Raw genomic sequence first — 24,991 nt, forward strand, 5'->3', positions numbered from 1 at the left:
TATCACTCTCGCCTTCTCTCAAGATAGGTTAGTAGATCGAGAATAAAAAAGAAGATGTATCAATTACAGATGAAATGCTATAATAACAACTCGCTCCTCTTTCAAAATCAATCAAATAAAACAAATACATGTTTTTTTAAATAATAAAAGACATCAAGTTACCTCTGTTTAAATTTTAATTTGCTCAAGTTTTGTCACTTGCTACAGCCTTATACAACCAGGATTCTTTATTTGACAATTTGATGCCATCTTTTTTAATAACTCACATGCAGTCTCAGAGGTCCGTATTCCACTAATTCAGTTAAACTTAATCATGGGCTTCAGACCTTGTTTAACAAACAAGAAATTACACCTCAGGCCATTCAACGTCCTGTGCTAAATTCGATTTTGAACAAAAGCTCAATTACAGTTGGCGGCTTAAATTTTAGTAGAATACAGGCCAGAGAGTTTCTCTCATAGTATAATTTGATTATCATACCTCAACTCAAATCCCCCCGTACATCAGTATTTTCTCAAAACTTATTAGTAATAGAATAATGGATGGATATAGTTTCTCTCAAAACAACATTTCTCATATAAAATTCAAGATTACAAGTAAATCGGGACTTCCCTGGAAAGCTTTACATACATGGATCCACATATAATCCTTCTTGTCATTACAACATCTGCAGAAAGTGATTACTCTATGCATGCTATCATCTTCCCATAATGGGTGTATTGCTTTATAATCACTTTGTGATGAGGAAAAACATCTGTTTCTTTCACAAATAATAAACATCAAAATCATCTCCATTGATCCATCACAGATTCTGAGAGGCTCCAAGTCATTTCCTTCTTTCCTGAAAGTGGTTTTTGGTATTTAATACACATAATTTTTTGTTACTAATGAGGCTGTAATGTTCTCATTGACAGTGATGGTACTGTGAAGGGTACGGTAAACCCATTAATTCTTGCATGCATGAAATGTTCACAAATTGTGTGAGATTTTCAGATTCGGAATCCCAATTGACACTGCGTTGAATATTTACAATTCTTGAAAGTTTCTGACGCTGAAAATGGCCATTCATGTAGCAAAAAGTGCTTGTTTTACAGGTTCGTACCCTTATTTGCTTTGAAAACAGATTTTCAGAAGCCACTTTTTCAATTCTTGTTTTTACGCTAACTCATCTCATGTACATTCATGTCATGCACATTCAATTTGTCATGAACGGTGAAATGAAGCCTAAAACCACATTGTGCTAATACCTGAATCTGAAGCAATCAGCTTATAGTCTGTGGTAACTGCTGCACTGCGATCTGACAGGGGCAGATCCAGGGTTTTGAAAAGGGGGTAAGGGGGGGGGGCATCCACTACTGCCATCTACTCGCTCTGAGAGCATATACTTTCCACGGATGAGAGGAAAATCCCTGCCTATGCAAACCTACAATTGGCTCCATGAATCCATGATGGGCTGTAAATCTTTGGGTGATGATATTGATATAACTACTAATATTACAGCGGCCTCTTGGCATCTGGTCATATTCATCAAGTACGCGTCATTGAGGCACTATCTCACCCTTTTACAATCTCAAGGGCAATTACATTGAACCAGTTCTGAGTATAGTTTCAACAGGAAGAAGGGTTGAATGCAATCTTATGTTTTCAATATTTTCAGTAGGTACTTTATAAAATGTACTTATCCATCCACTTATCTAAGAAGTTCTACTTCTCTCAAGGACCTCTCTTCATATAGCCTCAGGTTTTCTTCATTTGATCTATCATCCCATTGCTATCTGATAATCTCAATCAACCTGTAAGTAGTCTTGTGACTACAAAATACCTGTACTAGCAGTCTTTCAAGCTCTCCAAACATGAATCATAAATTAACCTTTTTTTAGATTAAGTCAGGAGGAAACGAGGAAAAATCACACACACATTCGCTAAAAATCAGATGTTCAGTACCCTTTGAAAAACCATTCTGAGGATCCGAAATGAATAGAGCAAGAAAACAGAATAGATTGAATGTAAGATAAAATGCATGTTCTTTTTATGAAAGTAATATACTGTGAATAGGTCAGAAATAAAATTCGCAGGAGCGATTTAGCTGTGGCGGTCTCAATAAAGAGTTTTGATTTAGATATTAAAAATAAAGAAAATTGCTAAGAGGTAAACCCCTTTTAATCCATCAATTCCAAAAAGAGCTCCTGTGAACCAGAAATAAATTTTTGCACTAGAGAAGAAGTAATAAGTTAGGCATCAGCTTGAGTTTTGATTCCGCCAAGTTGACACATGGATGAATGCCATGGCAAAATGTAATATCTAGGAGTGCAGCTTGTGTGGTTGATAGAGAGTCTAGCTGCCAAGGTAGAAATTACATATAAGAAAAAGAAGCCTCCTTCTAAGATAGGGGTAAGAGGAGATGACAGATGCCTCGAGCTCTGTCTCAGTTTATTTGGAGCAAGAAGAGGAAGAAAGAGAAAAGGAGTACAGGAGAGAAAGAGAGATGGAGAAATGGGGATATAAGTATATGGGTGACACAGAGAGGAAGAGGAAGGAAGGAAGAGAGAGAGGAGAGAGAGAGAGAGAGAGAGAGAGAGAGAGAGAGTGACAGGGAGAGAGAGGGAGAGAGAGAGAGAGAGAGGGGGGAGAGAGAGAGAGAGAGAGAGAGAGAGAGAGAGAGAGCAGGAGAGTAACAGGGAGAGGGGTAGGGAAAAATAGGGGTACAACAGAGAAAGATAGACAGATAAATTGGGATATAAAGTATGATATGGGTAAAGAGGAGAAGAGAAGAGGAGGAAGGAAGAAATAAAGAAAGAGAGAGAAAGAGAAAGAGAGACAGATAAATTGGAATATATAGTATGATATGGGTAAAGAGGAGAAGAGAAGAGAAGGAACGAAGAAATAAAGAAAGAGAGAGAAAGAGAAAGAGAGACAGATAAATTGGAATATATAGTATGATATGGGTAAAGAGGAGAAGAGAAGAGAAGGAACAAAGAAATAAAGAAAGAGAGAGAAAGAGAAAGAGAGACAGATAAATTGGAATATATAGTATGATATGGGTAAAGAGGAGAAGAGAAGAGAAGGAACGAAGAAATAAAGAAAGAGAGAGAAAGAGAGAGAAAGAGAGAGAGAGAGCAGGAGAGTAACAGGGAGAGGGGTAGGGAAAAATAGGGGTACAACAGAGAAAGATAGACAGATAAATTGGAATATAAAGTATGATATGGGTAAAGAGGAGAAGAGAAGAGGAGGAACGAAGAAATAAAGAAAGAGAGAGAAAGAGAGAGAAAGAGAGAAAGAGAGAGAAAGAGAGAGAAAGAGAGGGAGAGAGAGAGAGAGAGAGAGACGGAGAGGGGGAGAGACAGCCCAAATAAGTATAGTTGTCATGGTGAAAATAGATTCATTATCTGGCGACATCAAGACAATTTCTCAGCTCTCGCCTAAAATTTGGCATCAATCATAGTGAACATTTAGCTCCAAGCATGTTCACAAGATACATAATTTGGACCATTATCTCTGCGCGTTCTTCCCACCCCTGCAAAAATCTATAAAAACTCAAAACAATAACATCCAGCAAAAGATAGACGCTAGAAGCGCACAAATTCTTTTCAATAACGCTTCACATAACTGATACTGAGGTTGGGAAGTGAATGTCTGTGTATTTTTATCAAAATTGATATTTCCAAACCTTTCTTTGAATAAATTTTCTCTTGCTTGTTCTGTGTTTCATCTAGTTATTACAATGAAATAAAGTAGTAATCACATGTATGCAGTTCAGTGAGTACTTAACAGGCTAATTTAGAAATTCTGCCCAAATAAATGCTTCTTTACCACACAATATTGCCCCTTGTCTTTCAACAATCTTTTTTTTTTTTTGGAGGAGGAGGCGGGGGGGGGGGGGGGGGCTGCATCAATTCTTCCTTAGGTGGTTTACTGCATCAAGTGTGAACAAGGCTTTACAATCAAATTTGAACAGCTGTAAGAATATATTTTCAATTTCATATTTTGCCATTTGTGATCCAGCAGCAAATGTCAAGACTGCCTATCATAATACTGCTATGGATGCTCTCCCTGTATACGGCTAGGATTTAAACAATGATGCATGGATTCATTGGGCATGAACCGGTAATCTGAAATCATTCCTTGTTGGCTTTTCTACTTTATGAATGGTTCATGACATTTAGGCACAGATTGTGTCTTGCCAATCCTGTTCTTCTTAGGTTTCCCATGCTATCTTTTGAATTCCTTTCTTGTATCAGGAGGAGGAGAGATTGTGTGGGTTGCACTCTGGGATTTGTGTTTGTTGAGATTTATTTCTTTTGCAAAAAGAGAAACCATTGGGATAATATGATCAATTGAGATCAAGAAGGGCATTTACCCTGTGTAGAAGTAAAATAGTTTATGACCTCCTGGCTCTAAACAGACAAAGCTAAGGCCCTTCTGATTCTCAGATGATATATAATCTTAACCAAGTGCATATTATATAGTCTCTCTCCTTCCCTCCCTCCCTCCCTAATGCTCCCTAATGCTCCCTAATGCTAACAAGCCAAGAGGCAAATTTACATGGTCCAGGGATAAAATAAAGATCTGTCAACATATTCTTTTTTCCTAAAAAATGGACTCTTTAGATTTTTAAAATCTTTTTGATGTTAACTCTGTGATATGATATGTTGATTAACGCCCTTCTAGTTCTAAACAGACAATTAATATAGTTGCATCTAGAGAGCACCAGTATACTGTATTTTCAAGGTGATGTTTTCAAGGTAATGAAGGGAATTGCAATAATGACAATTTGAAATTACATGTATGTATTCATGGACTTCCAGTCATCTCTATAATAACCTTTCATTTGATATCCTTCTACCCTTTGTTGAATATTCCTTCAATAGCCGACTCCAATTTAATTCTCGCGTTTCATTTTATCTTCTCTACATCTCAACCCCTCTTGTGATCGTGCGCCTTAGCTTTAAAGCATGAAGACAACACTTGTCTTTTTTGTGATGTTTTTAAAGTGCCAGGATAAAGAAAAACAATGGAGAAATTATCAAGTGTTGCTGTAAACAATTAACCTTCCAAGAAATCATCTTACGGGCAATTTCAATATCCCATTGTAACACCGATAGAAATTTAGTTCAGTTATGTACCATATGTAAATGCAATGTTTGCAAATTTTATAAGGTAATCTATAGGTCTATGGAAATTGTCTGATATATTGAAGACTTTGCAATATTTTTAAGATGATTGACAGGCTGTAGTGTGTAGCAACAAAAAGGTCTTACTTTTCAGCTTAATTTTCAATTATTTTTCTTTCTCATATTTGTTTTCAAGTCATTTGTTCAGTTCTTCTATGCAATACATTTCTTTCCCCTTTTAAGTTAATTTTTATCTCTCCTTTCTAATTCAGTTAATCACTTTTTAAGTCACCTTTCTTTCATCTTTATAAAATGTTGCTCTTCATTTAAAATTCATCTTCTTTTTTTTCTAATTATTTCTCTTTTCTTTTTCAATGATGTTTCTCTCTTCTTCATCCCTCTAATCACATCTCCCTACTCACCTTAAAACCAATATAAACCAAATGTAACCTATACTTTTACAAGCAAACAAAGAAATTGGAATACTTAAAAGGATGGAGAGACACTTCTCCTGACGAAAGACAACAAACTGAATCTGTTGTTGAAAGTAGAGCAAGTTATAGCACTTGCCAGAGAAAATGAGGGCTGTTCCACATCTTACGCACATCACTCACAAAAAGGTACTTTTTCTGATTGCCAATACTCAAACAAAGGCCATTGATTACTGATAATGCAATCATGTTCTAAATCATTTCTATTTCATTTTAATGCAGATGAGATCTCATATATGAGGCAATGACTAAAAATGATTAACTGCTAATGATTTCAAAAATAACAGATTACAATCATAATTCACGTTATCTCTAATGTCTAATTACGCTATCAAATGCAAATACAATTTTGAACGTTCTCTATTTAGAGCTATATGGGGGTTTCACTCTATTTCAAAGTCTGTGTTAATGCCTTCTGGCTCTCAACAGACAGTATAATGATACTCTCTAGGCATTTTGCCACCACCTGACATTGAAAATGAACTTGTTACTGCAGTATGTGGGGGAATACTGTTTATCTCAATTGAGCCAGGCAGCTGTTTAAAGACAAAGTGAACACTGAAGATTTGGATTGATATTGAATGTAGAGAAGCACCCATAAAATAAGTTTGCATTATCAAATTCAGAGTGGGTAAACATGATATGAACTTGGCTCAATTATTCTAATCCTATTTTGTATATCAACTGATTCCACTGTAAGGCGTGTTAAGTTTTGTTCTCCTTTGAGAAAATAAGAAAACCTTAAATGCACACAACCTTTCCTATCAATATTTTGAATGCTAAAATTTCCCACACACTTTCGCAAATTTTCTGCTGAGAGCCATGATAAGAACTCTGAATAAACAATAGGCCAATGGTTGTAGAATCACAAGGTCTTCATCTGCAGGATTGCACAGTTTGATTCTGCCTTGGGGAAAAGTGTATCACTGTTGACATTTTATGATATATCTGTCTGAAGCCAAACAGAAACAAGAGATACAATTTCAATGTTTCTTTTTTCAAGTATACAACTTCTTTCACTGCACAAAGGTGCTAATGGCTTAAAATGTCAATTCTATTTTTACAAAGATCAAATTGTCTCCTATGATTTATATACCTCAGGGGGGCCCCCAAGAGCTAATTTATCAAACCTTGTCATCAAAATGGCAAGGTTCATAATGTTAGATCTTCTTTTTACATACTATGTTCTAAACAAACAAATAAACACATTTGATCATCATAACTGTTTAAAGGCTACCTCTGGAAAATACCTCATAACAAAAGTAACTGATTATACTTGATGTAGTATATACTGTAAAACATCTTTTCTAATAATTCATTTATCTGCACAATGACACATTTAACCTGTTATGAACTGAATACTCGAATTCCCATGGACGTAATACAGGGCCCTATTGGTTCCTGTAGGCAATGGGTTCAAGAGAAATAAAGACATTTCATACAAAGTTGTCAAGAATAGAAGTCATTTAGGTATAAGAAGCATTCACTATCAAACTCAAAGGGGCAAATCCAGAATTTTGTTAAGAATGGATGGTGGGGGCTCAATTTGAAAAAGGTAGACCAGCAATTAAGCCGGCAGGCAAATAAAAAAAGAAGGCAGTATCAAGTCTTAAAATGGGATTATACATGAACGCCCCAAATTGTTTATCAGGCAAAAAACAACAACAGAAAGGGGGGTCTTGAAACCCTCCCCCACCCCTCCCCTTCTCCTGGATCTACCCCTGACTTGGGTCTTTAAACTTACCTTTCTTGGCCCGCTGTGTCCCATAATTGTAGATGTACTCTTTGACCTCTCGTTGTGGGATCTGCACCTTTAGGTCTGTGTGTCTGTTAGAGAGAAATATATACAAAAAGACATCAACATATTATACTGCAAATTTTAATAATAGATGTTGACATTGAAAATACATATATTCATGATAAAGGCAAAAAGACATCTTAAGTATCAATATGTCCACAAGCAAAATAATCATACTAAATTACATTGTATGAAATGATCTGGTTGTAGTCAGAAGGATATTAACTCATATACTTTAACAAACAGTTAATGCTTCTATGGCTCTGAACAGGTGAAATATACAAAATGCAATTACAATATTTCCTTAAAACAACTCATAATTTAATCTCTGTAGTCTTCTGTTGGCACATATTTACCACAAATAAAAAAATAGGTAGCATCTTCAGAAAGGCAGATCTCCAAATGAATGACGATGAAGATTACAAACAGTTTATGAACTAACATCTTCACATCTTCATTAGATAATATCTATATCTTAAAAAAGCGCCGACAATTAGATTTGTTATCGAACAACATATGAAAAAGATATTTTAAAAAGCATCCATTACAGATACTCAATATTGACTGTACGGAGCTACATAGGTACTAGCTTATATACTTTTAACACAGTTTATGTCCTTGTAACAGCATTGATTTATTGAATACATGGTTTCATATACAAATTCAAAGACTTGTTTTCTATTCATGACTGCAGAAACCAGATTTTGTGCTGATTTCTAGAAGAAACCAATTAGTGATAATTGGAATGTCTTCATTATCTCAGCTGAAATGAAAGGTTAATAGCCATCTTGTTAAAGCTAGACATCATCCTGCCATGATTTAGCTTAATAAGGCACCGACATTTAACTGAGAGGCCATAGAAGATAAACCCAGACTAAAGCCTTGTTTGTACATGAAATAGTAAACTGCCTCCAAAAAAAGAAAAAGAAAGGGGGTGCTGCAAAATAAAACGACATAATCACAGCGTGCTTCACAACTCTGGTTCTCCTAACACAAGTTCACATTATGTCTGACCTGGTTTGGAAAGCAACATTCAGTTCATGCCTCATCACATCACCACTCTATCCACATTGCCACACGAGTCACGTCTGCCCCTGCCGCTTGACTTCTTCCAAACCATGCTCATTCTTTAGTGACTCGAGAATTAAACATGCAAATTTTTCCAGACACTTTAGACGGAATTGGAATGTTGTTTGAAACTGGTCCATGTAGTGATCGTGTGACAAGGCTCTCATGCCAGGCTCCATACTGTCTGACAGGGGCGGACCGGCGGAGAGTAGGTGGACAGCTCTTGAGCACCATGATGTCTTAGAAATGTTTATTCCCTTCTACTCTGGGGGATTTGAAGGGTACACCGGACGAGTCTCAAGTTGAAATAGCAAACAGAGTTACAGGAATGATGATTTTCTGTTTTAAACTGGTCATGAGTCTTCACAAACACACAATCTGAATAGCAATGAGTCCGGGTCAACCTTATACGTAATTAAAGAAATATTCATGTCAGTCAATCCATAGTGGTGACCTCTCTATAAAGACCATCTGCACATATAGTGGTCACTTTTACTACCGTAATTAACGGTGTATTAACCGCACCTTTTTGCCGCCAAAAAAAATTCAAAGTAGGGGGTGCGGTTTATACACGGTACACCAACAACAAAAAATCGGAAACTCGGAAACTAGAACAACACTCGAATTTGTCTGCCATTTTGGTTTGAAAGTAATCTTTCTGACAGATTTCAATATGTAGTTGATAAAAATAATTCCTCCAATTTTTCTTCTATTACATGGCGTACCACAAGGTTCTATCCTAGGTCCTCTACTGTTTTTTAAGTCAGCATATTGAAATCTATCAGAAAGATTACTTTCAAACCAAGATGGCAGACAAATCTGAGTGTTGTTCTAGTTTCTGAGTGGTGAGTCAACACACCGATAACTGAGCTGGGAGACATTGCCAGGCATAGCACCAAGTCGGCAAAAAAAAAAAAAAAAAAAAAAATTTAAGGGCGAAAAAGAGGGGTGCGGTTAATACACGAGGGCGGTTTATACAACGTTAATTACGGTTGCTCCCTCTTGCAGGACAAATGTGTTGCAGATCCTGTCTAGAGAGACAAACTATCTACAGTGGTGATTTGTCTGTTTCCCTTGTGTGGCCTTTGCAGATAGCTTTAGCTGTTTTGAATTAATGGCTACAGAATTCTAGGTTATTTGATTAGAGTAAGAGTGACCTATAGCAAAATAGCAAAATGAAGAGGGAAAAACACAAATCCAAGAATACGTTTCATAAAAACTTATCAATTTAAAATTCATTCAAATTATCAACAAGAGATGTTACAGAAACTAAAAGCTTACATAAAAAAATGCATCCACTATATTCTTCATCCACTATATTCTTCTTCAACATTATTACAATTCAAATGATTAGCCAAGTGGAATTTTGAGGGAAATTCAAAGTTAAAAGATTACTCCAAAAATCAAATCATGCAAAGGTGCTGTTTTTGTTTTTTCCAATTTGCTAATGGTATAATACAATAATAGTATAACAAATTCTCCATTCTGATGTGCGAATCAATAGTCTCTAAATGCATGCACTTGGGATTTATTTCATATGATGTGTATATAGATTCAGGGAGAAAGGATTATTACTTCTGTCCAGTCAAACTTTCCAATGAAAGGTTTTGATCCAACAACAAAGACAAAGTCATTACAGTTTTAAGATATTGGGTAAAACCCATCTTAAGATTACAAAATGGGAAGATGGAAGTAATATCCAAGATTATCCATCTTATATGACAAACACTATGGATCTAGCAGCAGAAACCTTATACTCATTCTTGCTTTCGACAATGTCAAAAATGAGGAAAGTTAGACTTGGGGATCTAACAACAAAGACAAACTTCCCTGTCAAAGACAAAGTCATTACCGTTTTGAGATATCGCGTAAAACCCATCTTAAGATTACACAATCGGAAGACGGAAGAAATACCCAATATTATCCATCTTATATGACAAACACAATGGATCTGGCAGCAGAAACCTTATACCCAGTCTCGCTTTCGACAATGTCAGAAATCAGAAAAGTTAGACTTGGGCAAACAACATTCTACAAGTATACTTTAAGTGTAAGCTGATGTCTAGGAAATGATAGCTAACACCTTTCTACGCTCTATTTCTGTAAATTTAAAAACACGTTACTGATATGAAAATAAACATTTTACTTCAAGTATAAAATACAAATTTAGTAAAGTAACAGTAATAAATCATTCCTAGAGTGCTCTACACAAATCTATACCAATGACAGTTTCAAATACATTTCTACTTTGCCAATTTGTAATTTGACTGCTGATTCTATTAACCAGATAACAACTAAAGATTCTCCTAATACCCCTAGAATAACACAGGAACTATCCGGTCCCGAAGGCAAAGGGTATATATTGTATCAACTTGTTACAAATTAAAAGCTTTCATTTCAAGTCAGCTGCTGAATTGTCAATTAGAATGAAAGGCAGGTGACGGAATCAATGCTTGATCGACTCACTGTCTGTCTGTTTCTGCCGGGGATTCTAAAGGTATCAATATTGGTAGAGTTCAGAATATTAGCATCCTCAAGTGGCACATTTCTCCACCAAATAAGGTTTGGCCGGTAGACTTGGTCTTCAGAGCATTCATACCATATTCACATCAGAAAATGTTTAATCAATGCATGAGGAAAGACTGCTCTATATATATCTATCTTCCTGCCAGGGATTCTACAGGTAACAATAGAGTTCAGAACATTAGCATCCCTTAAGTGGCATATATCTCAACCGAATGGGGATTGGCCAGGAGAAATTAGTCTTTTGATCATTCTCACCCCTTTCACACAAGAGAATTTTGAATCACGCCTGAAGAAAGACTGCTCTGTCTGGGATTCTATAGGTATCAATATTGGTAGAGTTCAGAACATTAGCATCCCTCATGTGGCACAAATCCCCAACTAATGAGGATAAGCTTGTACAACGAAGGCTTTAGAGCATTCACAGCCGTTTCAATTCAGACAAATCTGATTCAATGCTTAATAGAGCTTTCGTCTATCCCCTGTATCAATATTATCATTAATAATGGTAGAGTACAGAACAATCAATATGGTAGAGTTCAGAACATTTGCATTTGCAAGTGACATGACACATATCTCCACAAAATGAAGATGAACTGGTGAAAATGGTGGTTCTGATCCTCTGTGCCTCTTTCACATTGGAAAATCAATTCTATTGAATCATCATGAATATGAAATATTGCTTGAATTTCTCCTTTCAAATTTAACGGAATCTTTCCCCGACATTCATTCAGCTACATAAATTTAAATGAACCAAAACAATTGTTTTCCATTCCATAGTTGTGTGCATTGAACAGCAATGTTTGTTTACATAGTTTTGTTCAACTTTTGGATGGAATGTGTTTGAGTCATCTTTTCCATGTCAATCATCAGGCCAACTTAATACCCCAGTCACACCAATGTGACCACCAGGAGACTGACAAGAGACTGAACAAAATCATTACAATTCACGGAAAGGCCAAGAATCAGTCATCTTTAAGTCACTGTGGAGTCGGTTTAGTGGTGTGAATGGAATATTAGGGTCATCATGAGCAACATTAGTTACAAACACAAGCTTTTAATTAAAAGGTTACGGTCCCTTTAACAGACTGTTCTATTTGTTACAAAAGAATGGGGCACACATGCTGTAAAGAAGTATTCATAACATCCCAATGAAAGGCATTTCACTTTGCAGTGACTGGACGATTAGATGCTTTTCCGCCTGCAATCTTTTCTCCCTCTTGGGAGATGTTGCTGCTGCCAAGCATGGCACTACATCCCAATTTTCTTGTTTTTTGAACGGTTTCTGAGACATGACAATTCATCATCTGGCAGACAGAATGAAAGTGCCTGAAGGGGGAGAAGTATTTTGTTTCTTATGCTAATGATATTATTCTGTTCTCCATCTTTCATCTTCTTTCAACAAACTTTAAAGGTGTTCATGCAGGGCTTAAAAAATGGTGATCCAAATTTAAGCCCCCGACCCCTCCCCCCCCCCCCCCTCATTCCCCTAGTCAATTGAACCACATACTTCTTTTTATACAGAGATCACTGATAATACATGGAAGTCAGTCACCACAGCCTGTGTGTATAGAACCAGGAGGGAGTTACATCTGTGTTAAAGTATATGTGTTAATGTCCTTCTGGCTCCAAACTGACATTCCGATAGTTTGGTTATCCAAACCCCATTATAACCTGTCTCCCTAAACCCTTTCAACCTAGTATCCAAGTACCATGGTACCCTGCACACCTAGATATTTGGGGGCATCTGCAAGCTGAATTCAAACCTGTAAACTAGAATTTTGAAAAACTCCTCAACCCAATGGTTGTATGAAATCATAAGGTCAAAAGTCTGGAGTCATATTTTTCATATCTCACAATATTCTTTAGACTTTGCAAAGCATGTGCTGAACCATGTGTTTGCAAAGCAAATCAAGCAATATGTGGTTGATAGGCGCACACATAACAGCCATTAAACTACAACTCTACCATGGAAGTTCATACTGCCTGTCAAGGCTACCACCTATACTCTTGGCTGAGAAAAAAAAATATGTTCTAAACCTCTTCAATTCTTCAGGAACATTTCACCAGGAGATTAATTCCATGTTTCTTGCTTCCCAAGTTCCCATATCCTTTTGGACTTATTTGCATACATGAACCTTTATATGGATGAAGATGACTGATAGAAACAGCGACACATATGAACATGTAGGTGTGATGTAGGTAATAGCTAGCATGCATCATTTCTACTCAGTTGACTGCCCTATTTCAATCTCATTCTTTAACCATCCTTTTCCAACCCGTTGTCATGCCTCAAACCTTCTTCATATTTGCAAAGTTCTCATTCTTGTCAAAACTAATGTCCTTAGACAGAGTTTTGTGTCCCCTTCAACAAATGGCATCTCACTACCTCAAAATTTCTTCCTATATAGTAAAATACAAATCATCAACTCAGGGTATACTTTTTCACCTACTATTCACTGGACGAATTTATCACTTTAGCATTGCTTATCAAATCACCATGCTGCGCTGCATGCACTTTTCATTCATTGTTCAAATGGGGCAATAATATTGGAGTGATTGGGGGCATTACATCAAGAGTGACACAGACAATATACAAGACTGTATTATCATCATTATTTTCACAAAATTTGAATGTGGCTTTGAAAAATGAGTTTACATCTACTTCTGATTAGGCAAAATATACAGATTGATAGATTTAAGAGAGAAAATTTGAAAATTTCTAAGGATGGGAAGAGAAGATCATATCAAATTTCAACAGCTGTTAGAAATCTGCATGATCGAGTGTATTAAGTATTTTACAAATAAATTTTGAAATTCTCTTTCGTCTTTTTTCATACCTTATTTCAATGTTGAGGATGTTGTTTTTCATCATAATTTGTTTTCTTTCTTCATTTACATGTACTAACAGAAAATAAATGAAACCAATGAATCAATAATTCCCTTTATTTATGTACATTTGTTTGTTAAGCTTTAATTTTTTTTCTTCTTCACATAGAATAAAGAGCAAAGTCTGCAGGAAAATACTTGAAAGAAGCTTTTAATATAATCTGCTTGTGACAGCCCTGCTGTAAGTGTGTTGTCTCACCCTCAGAACCCTAAGATATATATAAATCCTTTCTGGAATGCTGACATTTAAAACTAGCCAACTTGAATTGCTTGACTGTTGTACACAGTTTGTAAATCTTTGCTCTCTGCTTCGCTTTATACATTTTCTTTGTTTGGCACACGTCCAAAACAATTTCCTTCTTTTAGAAGCGAGAGTATAGTACACATTATTTTCTATTCAGCCAGAGTAAAACTGTGCTGAGACTGTTTTTATCTTAATGAATTTCTTTCATGAGCTCTTTTAAGCTGTCTAGAGGTAGAGTGCTATTTTGTTCCCATGTATTGTCTGAGTATGTTTGTGGGTGAAAGAAAGATAAAGCTTTAAATTTAACATCTACTGAAAAATGCATGAAATACATGCATGGAATAGTATGTGAGTATAGCCCATCACAGAATAGACATATGAGAAAATACACTTGGATACTGTGGTGTTATGTATCAGGATACTCTCTCTATGCTGCATCTGATACCTATATGAAGAATTTGCATTTTCTGACATTTCCGATATTGCTAGCTTGACACATCATAATACATACTAAACAGTGAAAATATATCAATTATGATATTTTCAGGGTATGGTATACTTGTGAATTACATGAGAAATTTACTACTGCTGTGCAGGTGATAGACAAACGTTTAAAACCCTCAAATATTTCTGGTTATAGAGTAGCTGATTGATTCCCTAAAATTGTCAAAAACCATGTAGATGATCTCTTGGATATTAGAGGCTAATAGACATCCATCATAAGTATTGAAATGAAAGTATTGTCAAAATATCTTTGTTAATATTGAAAATGAATTTCTAGATTTCAGTCATTCCAATAATGGATCAAGTGGGCAACACATTTTTATGCCAGGTTCAGATTTAAGGAGGGGTGCTAACCAATCCACCCACCTTCCATTGACTAAATTTTGTTTTCTTTTGCTTGTCAGAAAATGTTGAGATTTATGTGGGCACTTGAGCCCCTCCATACAATCCTGGATCCCTCCCTGCATAGCACATATTATACTGGGCACTAATTTCAACTTGGGGAAGAAAAAATATCCTTATAAGCAGAAGCCCTTACTCCCCCCCCCCCCCCCTTTGATAATGGGGTCAATTTGTTGCTCCTCAGAGAGTTTTGATTGGAGACCAGTGACATTTATTCAGTCTATAGAGGAGTCAACAGACCCCACAGACCTGCAATCATGGCTAGTGGACTTTCCAATTTATTTCTATTGAATTTGGGAGACTCCTAGACTGTTCACACTAGATGAAATTTATCAAAATTTGTATAATAAAACGTCATGTATAATGACAGGGGTATTAATAAAGGATAAAACATTTGTTTCAAGAAACGAAATTTGAATTTTGTAGCTATATGAGAACAACATAGTTGACAGGTTTTCAGAATCAGCTTCATAGATGTCAGCTGGACAATAGTCAGTAGACATGCATAATATAAGTCCCATCCAGTTGTACAATTTCATACGATATGACTTAAACGTTAAAGGAGGACCCTGAATTTGTATTGAGTTTTCATATTTGCAATATTCCCACATCTGTTATGTTTATGACATTCCATTAAGACGTTTTGTTATACCATCTTCAGATTAGAAAAAAAGTACTTTGTTGTATAGCCATATGGTTCTCATAAAGCTATATGTTAAGACTAGGTAGTATGAACAGACTGCAGTTCTGCTGAAGTTAGGAGAGCATGCACTGTTTGCTTTCTAATCTTGGATTACTTCTTCATAAATTACTAACCTGAATGGATTAAAGTCGATAAACGTTGAACAGTGGTCACGCAATGTCATTGTGAAATAGATTGTCTAGTAAATCACTAAATCATGCATATCTAAATTAGCAATTTGGTCAGTGGATTGTGACGTAGTCACAGTCAACTCTTCCTTTTGCAGTGTACTAAAATATCATTAATCTGTTTTTCTTCTGTTAAAGTGTCTTCTCCATTATCAAAAAATATCATGGACGTCATATTATATCAAATCCTCCAAAAAGAAAAGACCTTCCTGAGTAATACATTTTGAAAAATTACATTTCAGTGTGTTGGAACTAATGGGAAAGTTGTCCAGCGATGCATCACAGTGACATTATCAATTGAGTCAATTTGAAATTCTTATATGTTTGCTGATATCAACTTTCAAAATTCATATTTTTCTTCCTTTTTCCCGATTTCATTCCGACGTTCAACAGTCCGATTTTCTACCTTTTCACCTATCTTCCGTAATAGTTTGGAAGTAAGGTCGAATTTTCCTTTAACCATCATCCCTGTAATTAAAAGTGTAGAACATATGATCTGTTTTGAACGAGAAGGATGTTAGCTCAGAAACTTCAGCTCTGGATTCATGCTCTTTTGGCTATGCACAGGCCATATGTTTAATTCATTTGTCATTTTTCTATGATAGGTTGGGTTGGGAGTGGGGTTGAGGGGGCGAGCATAATCCAAAGTCATCATTGTTGTATGAGACAAACATATAGTGATGGATCATTTCTAACTGAATCCATGAATAATAGAATTTTATCTTCAGAAAGGTTAACTTCTTTTTATATTCTTCATTCTATGTGTGGTTGTGTATTTTCATGTTTCAGTTGGAATCAGCATACTTTATCTTGTTCTGTATCATTGCAAAGGTAAAGAAATTTTAAGTGCTAGTAAACAAATTATCTGTCAGCTCATAACTATTCAAGTTCTGCCACGAATCTTACACATTATAGAAATGAAATATGATAATTACTCTATAATCAACGCTCTCATTTTACAACTACCGGTACATATATACTTTCACCTTCAGAAAGGTCAACATCTTTTATATTTTCACTCTTTGGAATTCATGTATTTCAAAAGGGGATAAGTCTACTCTACCCTAGTCCATATGATTTAAAAAGTTTAGAATTTTAAGTACTGCATGTTCAACAAATGATTTATCAGCCTGTACTTTATTTTGTTCCAAACATGACACGTATGAAACATGGTGATAGGTCTTCAAATGCTCTCATTTAACAAATACTTACATTATCAGAAGTAGTTACTGTATACATCCAGATTATGATTTTTAAGGCTGGTTGGGATTTACACAAAAATTATTGTTATGATATAATTGCTGAGAACACATAACTATAACAATTTGAGCACTGCAAACAGTGCGATCTTCAACAAAGTTTTATGTGGCAAACAGTTTCTGGTTTACATTGGACCAAGAAAGTTTTATGGTTTTAAAAGTGATAGCAATAATATACAAAGTTGATTCATTATCTACAATTTAAAAAAATAGACTGACAGTTACTAAAGAAGTATACTCACAAAACTTTTATCTCTTAGATTCAATTGAATTACACATCAAACAAAATGTTAAAAATCCACCACATCTACACTCTCCAACTAACTCTACTACACTACCTCATTTCAGAACCAAAGCATCAGTTTTTGTTCAGATATGTAAAGAATGAATAATTCAAGACCACAAGCAACTACTACTGACATGCCCCAAACATTATACCAAGGAGAGTATCAAGAGTAATTAAATGATAATTATCTTTTGTCTACAATACCTCTACTCCTTAGTAATTTATTTGGTTTGCAATGATTGCCAATGAATGAATTTATACAACCCACTCCATAGAACAAATAAGAATGCTACATTTCCCCCAAGAAAGGTTCTGATTACAAATCATTTCTCTACATGCATGGCTCCCCTAAAATAAACTTTTTGAATAGGCCTCAAGGCACTGATATTCATGGAAGATATTTTCTTTTCTCTTGACAGGCATTTCATAGATAACTTGCAAAAACTCATTTAGAATTCCCTTATAAAAAGTCATGCATGTCTGAGATTTTAATGGTATCTGAAAATAGAGAAGGCAAATATATCCTGGTACAATATAAAGGCTGTTCACACTTGCAGCAACTATGGGATTAAAACAATTGCTTTTTTTTTAAAGCCACAACCAAAAGATTATCATCCAAAATCATAAGTTTCAAAATTTGAATTAGCAGAGAGAACAGCCCTTTAAGGAGATGATGACAAACATTGCGGGGGCTTGATCAATACTACTGATTGTGAGGACATTCCGTGGCTAACAAAGCTAAATATGAAATGTCATCAAGAAAATGGGATCTGCATACTCGCGTCTCGCGGGTAAAAACAAGCACACAAAATTAAGCTAGTCTAGATCACATGCACATTAATTTGTAAAAATGATTTTTCTCATGAATTCATGAATTCATGAATACTGTTGGTTAGGGTTATTGAATTTTCCCCTCTCTCTGTTTACTTTCTTAATCCGGAAGAGTGGAAACCTACTTCACAAGAACCACTTCATTTTATAGTTGAATCCGCTCCAGATCAGAGTGAAATCCACTCGAAAGTAGCTTTTTGAATCACTCTTTTGAGAGTAGATTCCATTGTTTTCAAGCATGTGTTTCCACTCCATAATGAGAAGACCCCTATGATATAAACACTTAAAAAGGGTTAATTTCCACTCCTGTACATTCAGAGAGTAAAATCCAGAAATCATTACAGGTGTAATTTATACAGTGCTTATATGAAGGTTTGTTAAAATAGCAATAACAGCCCTACCGTGTGCTTTAAGTTGGAAAGACAACAAAATATTGAATTCTCAAACGAATACAAACTTGATGTATATAGTATCTCTCTATATGTTTCTTTTTGTGCCCTACCACTATCACAGCCATAACATCCATGACAACCTCGACCATAATAGTATCATTATTGTGGTAATGGACTTCAAATTGTAAGACGAATCTGGATGGATTTTTCATAGACATCAAGTTGTACCATACATGCACCGCTCCTCTGCTCAATAATAGCAGAATGTCAATGTAATTGACCATGAAAGAAGAGAATTTCCATTTTAATAAAGTATTGACGAGCACTTTTGCTCACTCACATGCACAGTATGTGACACGTTGGTTTGAAGGGTATGTCATTTAATCTATCATAACAAGTATAAGTTTACTACCTAGAGTTGATCTAACCAAAGTGATACATATATTTTATTATCAAATAAATGGGGTTGTTATATATTTGATAGGTCCTTATTTTAACCTACGAGTGAACTGAGCAAAGTACATTATCTTATGATCATTTAAAATGATTTCCTATAACATTGACTATTTAACTTGGACCTAATTCTCAATATCATTTGGAATAAGTTCTGCAGTTTATGTCTTTGTTTCAGACAGATTCCTCAGACATGCATTCATGTCAAACTGAAGTTAGATTCAGTGAAACATAATAGGGTAGAAGCGTAAAATACCTCCCAAAATCTTGATGACCTTTTTCCCTTTTTTGGGGGGGGGGGAGGAGGGGGCTTGTCACAGATTTGTGCAGATCTTGTGCACCCCAAACCACCCCCCCCCCCTCACAACCAAGTCAATAAAGTTTGAATTTGAATTTGGATCAGCAACTGCATGCGATTTTGTTTAAGTTTATATGACATAAGTTTATTTATAACCCAGGCATGAAAGTCCTTCAAATTCTACCAGCAGAAAATTTGAGTCTTATTCATTTCATTGATATATCAGAAGCAAAACATGAAATTATGAAGTGAAGATCCTTGTTGTTCAAGGCAAGATGATAACAAGCATCGATCCATCTGCAGGAAAACTATGTCATTAAATTGAGTCTTCTTGGCCCATAAATTATTAACGAAACACAGAGAGGTGGATTCTATTCTACTAGTTTGCCAAATGAAATGAGACAGCAAATGAGAGAAATAATAAGCAATGTCAATATAAGATACAGAAGCAACCATTTACAATTCTTAAGTAATTTGAATAAAAATTGCTTTGCATATATACATGTGATTAAGGCTAATCCAACTTTTAAATTCAACATTGATAGGATTGCACTAGAACCCAATAAAATGAAACATTACCGGTATATATTTTTCTCTTTTATCATCTCTGAAATTTACTAGGTCAAGGTAATCAATATGATTGCCCTCGATCACACAGTCATGTGCCCATGTCACATGATTGGTTATCAGATACCACAGACTAAATGAGCTGGTACAAGTCATGCTGGGTAAGCAATATACACACGGTTATCCATTACATATTAACAAACCCAATGGATTCAATATAGCATGCTCATATCTTTCTATCATTAAATCAGTTAAAGCAGAAATTTACACATGTCCCCGTGAAAATTATTACGCAGCTGTGAATTTAATATCCTATTCTATAAATTCCATCCATAAAAATCATGTTTAGATTATATATGCATTACCTTGTTCTCATGTTTGCACATTTCAATATAGGTGATGCACAAGGCTTCCTTTCGTGGATTTTTCAAAAGTAGTCGTGATCGTGTTGCATCTATAAGGGCTCTATCACCGATTGTCACTGGTTATTGAATAAAACCTTTCTCTGCATATACTTCAAAATACTGTATGGTTCAATGATTGTGTAGTATATGAGAAGAAGAGTATGACCAAACAAATTGTTCATTTTTTAAACTTTTTTTATGAAAGGTTAAGACATGAATATAAGACGTTAAAATAACCCCATATTGTTGGCAATTTTCAAAGTCAGACTGAAATGTGTTGTGATTTACTTGTGAAGATATAGTCTAAGAAAAATCAACATTTTGAAATATGCATTTCTAAAAATGTATACAACTATAGGACAGACATCCACTTGTGTCATTTGGGCACATAGGATTTTCCTATAAAACAATATATCAAAGAATGGCTTCTGTAACTTCAGCAGAGGTAATACCTCATCTGAGTTCTGAAGTATTGGTGGATTGCACACTGAATTTGCATAGTGAAATGAGGCTTGAAGGGAAAGCATCTGTCATTTGATTCTTAGATCTCAGTCACACCGCCAAACCAACTCTATATCCATTCTACACCGACCAACTCATAGCCATTCACTGTTTTTAGTTTGGTCTGTTGACAGTCTGGTGTCAGTCTCGTTGGTGTGACAGGTATATAATATCATCATCTTATCAGCTAGGAGCCAGAGCTTCAGAAGGGCATTTACTTATATCTATTTTTATGGAGTTAATGCCCTTTTAGCTCTAAGCAGATCATATCTGGATGACTGGTCCAGGTCATCGTCAATTAACCATGAAAGTCAGAGATGGAAAGATTATCTAGGTTAAGGAGGAATTAAAATCCAAATGCCCATAGCCATAAGACAGCCAGGTAATGTCAAAATATTAAAATATATATTGTGCTTGGCATTTTTTAAGATGGTACTATTTAGTCTTGGTAATGAAATTGAATTCTCACCCAAAATAAAATGAGACAAACACTCTACATTCAAAACTACAACAAAGAATAAAAGTAAGGTTAGAGGTGGCCTCATGGATATGTCACCAGGTTACGTGAGTTTGAGTCTTTGTTACTAATCTGCTACTAATGTCCTATGGCAAGACATTAATCTACATAGGTAAATGGGTACCTGGCAGGACATACTAAAATCCTTAAATGCTGGACTGCTGTAATAGCTGGCATCCACGCTAAAGCATACTGGAATGTCAGATGCATCCAGTGTGACAGACCTGGGTGCTCTTCAGTGAATATGATTTCAAGCTAGGTTTTTGTTGTTTATTATTTTGCTGGTTCGAATACAATATCTAAAAATCTAAAATCCTTTTAGACCAGTTTCTCTTGAATGTGTCCACTACGACAGCTAAGACTAATTACAATGTAGCTGTAACAACTCAGCCATGAATGTTATCACTCATCTGACATTCGTAGCTGTTGTACCTGAAGACACTATAACAAGTACTCAGTGAGAATCTCGATCTCTTTAATACAGCAGTCAGGGGCAATGTCTCCTCATACATGAGTATATATGCAAACCCTCCCCAGTGGACATGCATGCATTATTAAGTTGTCATATGGAATTGACTTTAGTCAAGAAGCCCCATGGTACACGATTGACCAGGCAGCGAGAGAAGGGGACATCAGGAGACAACGGTATATCTTGACTGACCGCTTCATCAATCATGCTCTCTCTGGATGACCACATCTCACTGACCACTGAATTAAATGCCAGGACAGTGTCCCTCTCAAAATGGCCCAAATAAAAGAGAGTATCAAGCTGAAATAAATTAAATCAATCAATCAAACATAAAAGTAAGAACGAATACAAAAAAGGTTTGTACCATGATTCAAATCTCGCTGTATGTTGTGTGTGGATAGGCCAAATATGTACAGATACCAACAAACTGTTTTATTTTAAAGACTCTATATTTCTGGGCATGACAAATTCATATAAATTACATATTTGTACAATGTGTGACTAAAGCAAATTTCCATTTATTCTTGTGAATTCAGATGAATAAAAGAATTGAATTGAATTGAATTATTAAATCCACCCTCAACTCTTCAACTGTGAAGTGAGCAAATAAGAAACAGCTCACAAAATGTTCCACTTGAAGTATATTTCATATGTCTCTCATTCCAGTCATTGATATTATTGTAATGGAAAAGGGAGTGTTCATTGTTTGCTTACTGCATAGGTTAGGCATCATTAAATCTGCCTCAATAATCCATTCAAATATAAAATGAGCCATAATAAACATTTTACACCATGTTCCACTTAGAAGTAAGCTTTACAAATGGAATTGACGGCGAAATTCACAAAATGAATAAAAAATAACCCCATAGGAAAAAATAGGTATTAAAATCAACCGGTTACACTATACTACACAACATTAATAATCTCTCTCCACCTCCTGTAAATTTCAGGTTATTCCTAATCTGCATTTCTATTTCTAATGAAGTTGTCTCTTTTCAACATTAGAAGCAATAATTGCCATGTATATTTCACCCACTCGCCCAAGATACGTGATAACTCAGTCACGTTTGATCAGAAGGCCAATTAACATTGCGAAAAACCCATTTAAAAAACCATTGTTTTCTTGTAACTAATTTAAACTAACTACCATTTAAACTTCTGGAAAACACAAACACTGTCAGTATTTGATAATTTTGTGCATTTAGTGAGTTGTGCGCATGCGCCACTTGTCGCTGCTCTGCGTTCGTATGGAAGAGAGTCACATGACCCAAAAAACTATTTGACCAGTGTTTTTAGAACCAGCATTTACACTGCAAAAGCTGGTGAGTTTAATCTGCCAGCATTTCAAAAAAACTACAATCCAGGTGCGTTTTTAGATTCAAGTTTTTCATCATGTTCACGGGTAGTTGCCTAGCAACTTCCGACAAAACTTAAGACTGTGATTTTGTTCGCAGTGTAAATGCCCCTATGATCGTAGAATGTACACAGAATAGCAATATTGTTGACAATAAAAACTTGGCTGTCTACAGCCAAGAAAAAGCCCTTGGGCAGGGAGATTTTAATGTCAAACAATTTCTCTTCTTAGAGATGAATTCTATAAGTCCCTGGTAAAATTTGATTCCTGACAAGCAAAGAGTTGTTATTGATTTTGCCAGAATTCAGAGGTTATTTATAAAACCTGTCAAGCGTAAGCTTTCCAATTTCTTCACCTTTCTGCTGCCCCCCCCCCCCTCTCTTTTCCTTCTTTCTTACATTGCTTGTCTTTCCTTTCCCATTGTTTTTTTTTTTTTTAGATAATTTAATTGGAAATTTGTGGTAATATGAAAATTTCTACCAGTAGTTTATTTTCTGTATTTAGTTTAGAGAATTCAGTAGTCAAAGAGTTCATTACAACTTAAAAGGGGGAAAAAAGGAAATAATTTTTTCTTGTAGGGCTACATGTAAGAAAATAGGAAAAGAACAAGCCAGGCAAAAAAACAATTCAACAGAAAAAACTACAACAAAGATGGGTAAAAAATAAAGATTATAAAACAAACTGGTGTCCAAATCCATGTAAACTGGGTACATTTTTATTGTAAATACCAATTCTTTAAAAAAAAAATCTCGAAAATAATCTCTCTACTATTCTTTGGTGCATCATATATATATATATACATACCAAAACAAACTGATGATAATAGAGAGAAGAAGAGGCAAAGGGGAAAATGGAAAGATTGTTTTGGAAAGTAAAGGGAAAAAATATAGTATGTAAGATTGGAGAAGAGTTAAATCATTGATTCTGCAATTACAGGCTAATATGCATTTTTACAATAACCCACATTTAGAAATATACATTATAGTGCTCATTAATGCTCCATATATAATAAGCTGGAGCCTGGTAATGCCCTTGTGAATATGGAGGCGTCTTTAGATGAAATTATTCTTTGCAATTAGGGCAGAAATTCGACCAAGGGTATAGCCGCTTCGTGAAACAATGATAGAGATTCACCAGTCATTATGAATCATTATTCCATGCTCATTAACAATGCATGGGTTTCAAACAAACAGCGACTAGGGAGGGAATCGCAAATATCAAAAGTCAAAACAGTGGACCACTGAAATTTATAAAATAAGAATATCATCTATCAATTATGATACTGAGAACTAGAAGGAGATTAATTCATAACTAAGATATACTGCCTTCTGGTTCTTAACAGATGGTCTAAACTAGACTCTGATAGTGTTTAACAGGAGTTAAAGGTAAAGACCAGTTATGGTCATGCGATTGCATTGTGAAAGAAACGTTGTGGAATCGATCAGAAAAGGTTGATCATCTAGCATCTAGCATCTGCAAGGTTCTGGAATCATCAAAATGATAAGAAATTTGGCCCATTCTTCGCAAAGTTACAAGCACTATATACAGAAAGATGTATATGGGACTACCCTATATCTCTCACAGTCCATGAGAGAAACAAATTTACCAAATATATGAATTAGTAGGCGGTTTCTCGGCAAATTTGTTCTCATCATGTATTAGTCAAAACATTTTCTTTTACATGATTGGTAATGAGAGCTTCCATTTCATTTTTTGAAATTGGGGTGTTTCCAATACTGGTCTTTACCTTTAATGATTTTTT

The 24,991-nt window shown here is 35.4% G+C and overlaps 1 protein-coding gene across 1 annotated transcript in view; it reads right to left on the reverse strand.

The window, feature by feature from the left end:
• The window catches only part of LOC584529 (ras-related protein Rab-27A), a 66,617-nt gene that overhangs the window by 20,348 nt on the left and 21,278 nt on the right, over positions 1-24,991 (reverse strand). Inside the window, exon 3 of the mRNA XM_030972761.1 lies at positions 7,345-7,427. Coding sequence (XP_030828621.1) covers positions 7,345-7,427 — 83 coding nt within the window. The remainder of the gene's footprint in view (positions 1-7,344; positions 7,428-24,991) is intronic.

The sequence above is a fragment of the Strongylocentrotus purpuratus genome, unplaced genomic scaffold (assembly GCF_000002235.5).
Source record: "Strongylocentrotus purpuratus isolate Spur 01 unplaced genomic scaffold, Spur_5.0 spur5_scaffold_6, whole genome shotgun sequence".
In the NCBI taxonomy this organism is placed as follows: Eukaryota; Metazoa; Echinodermata; class Echinoidea; order Camarodonta; family Strongylocentrotidae; genus Strongylocentrotus; species Strongylocentrotus purpuratus.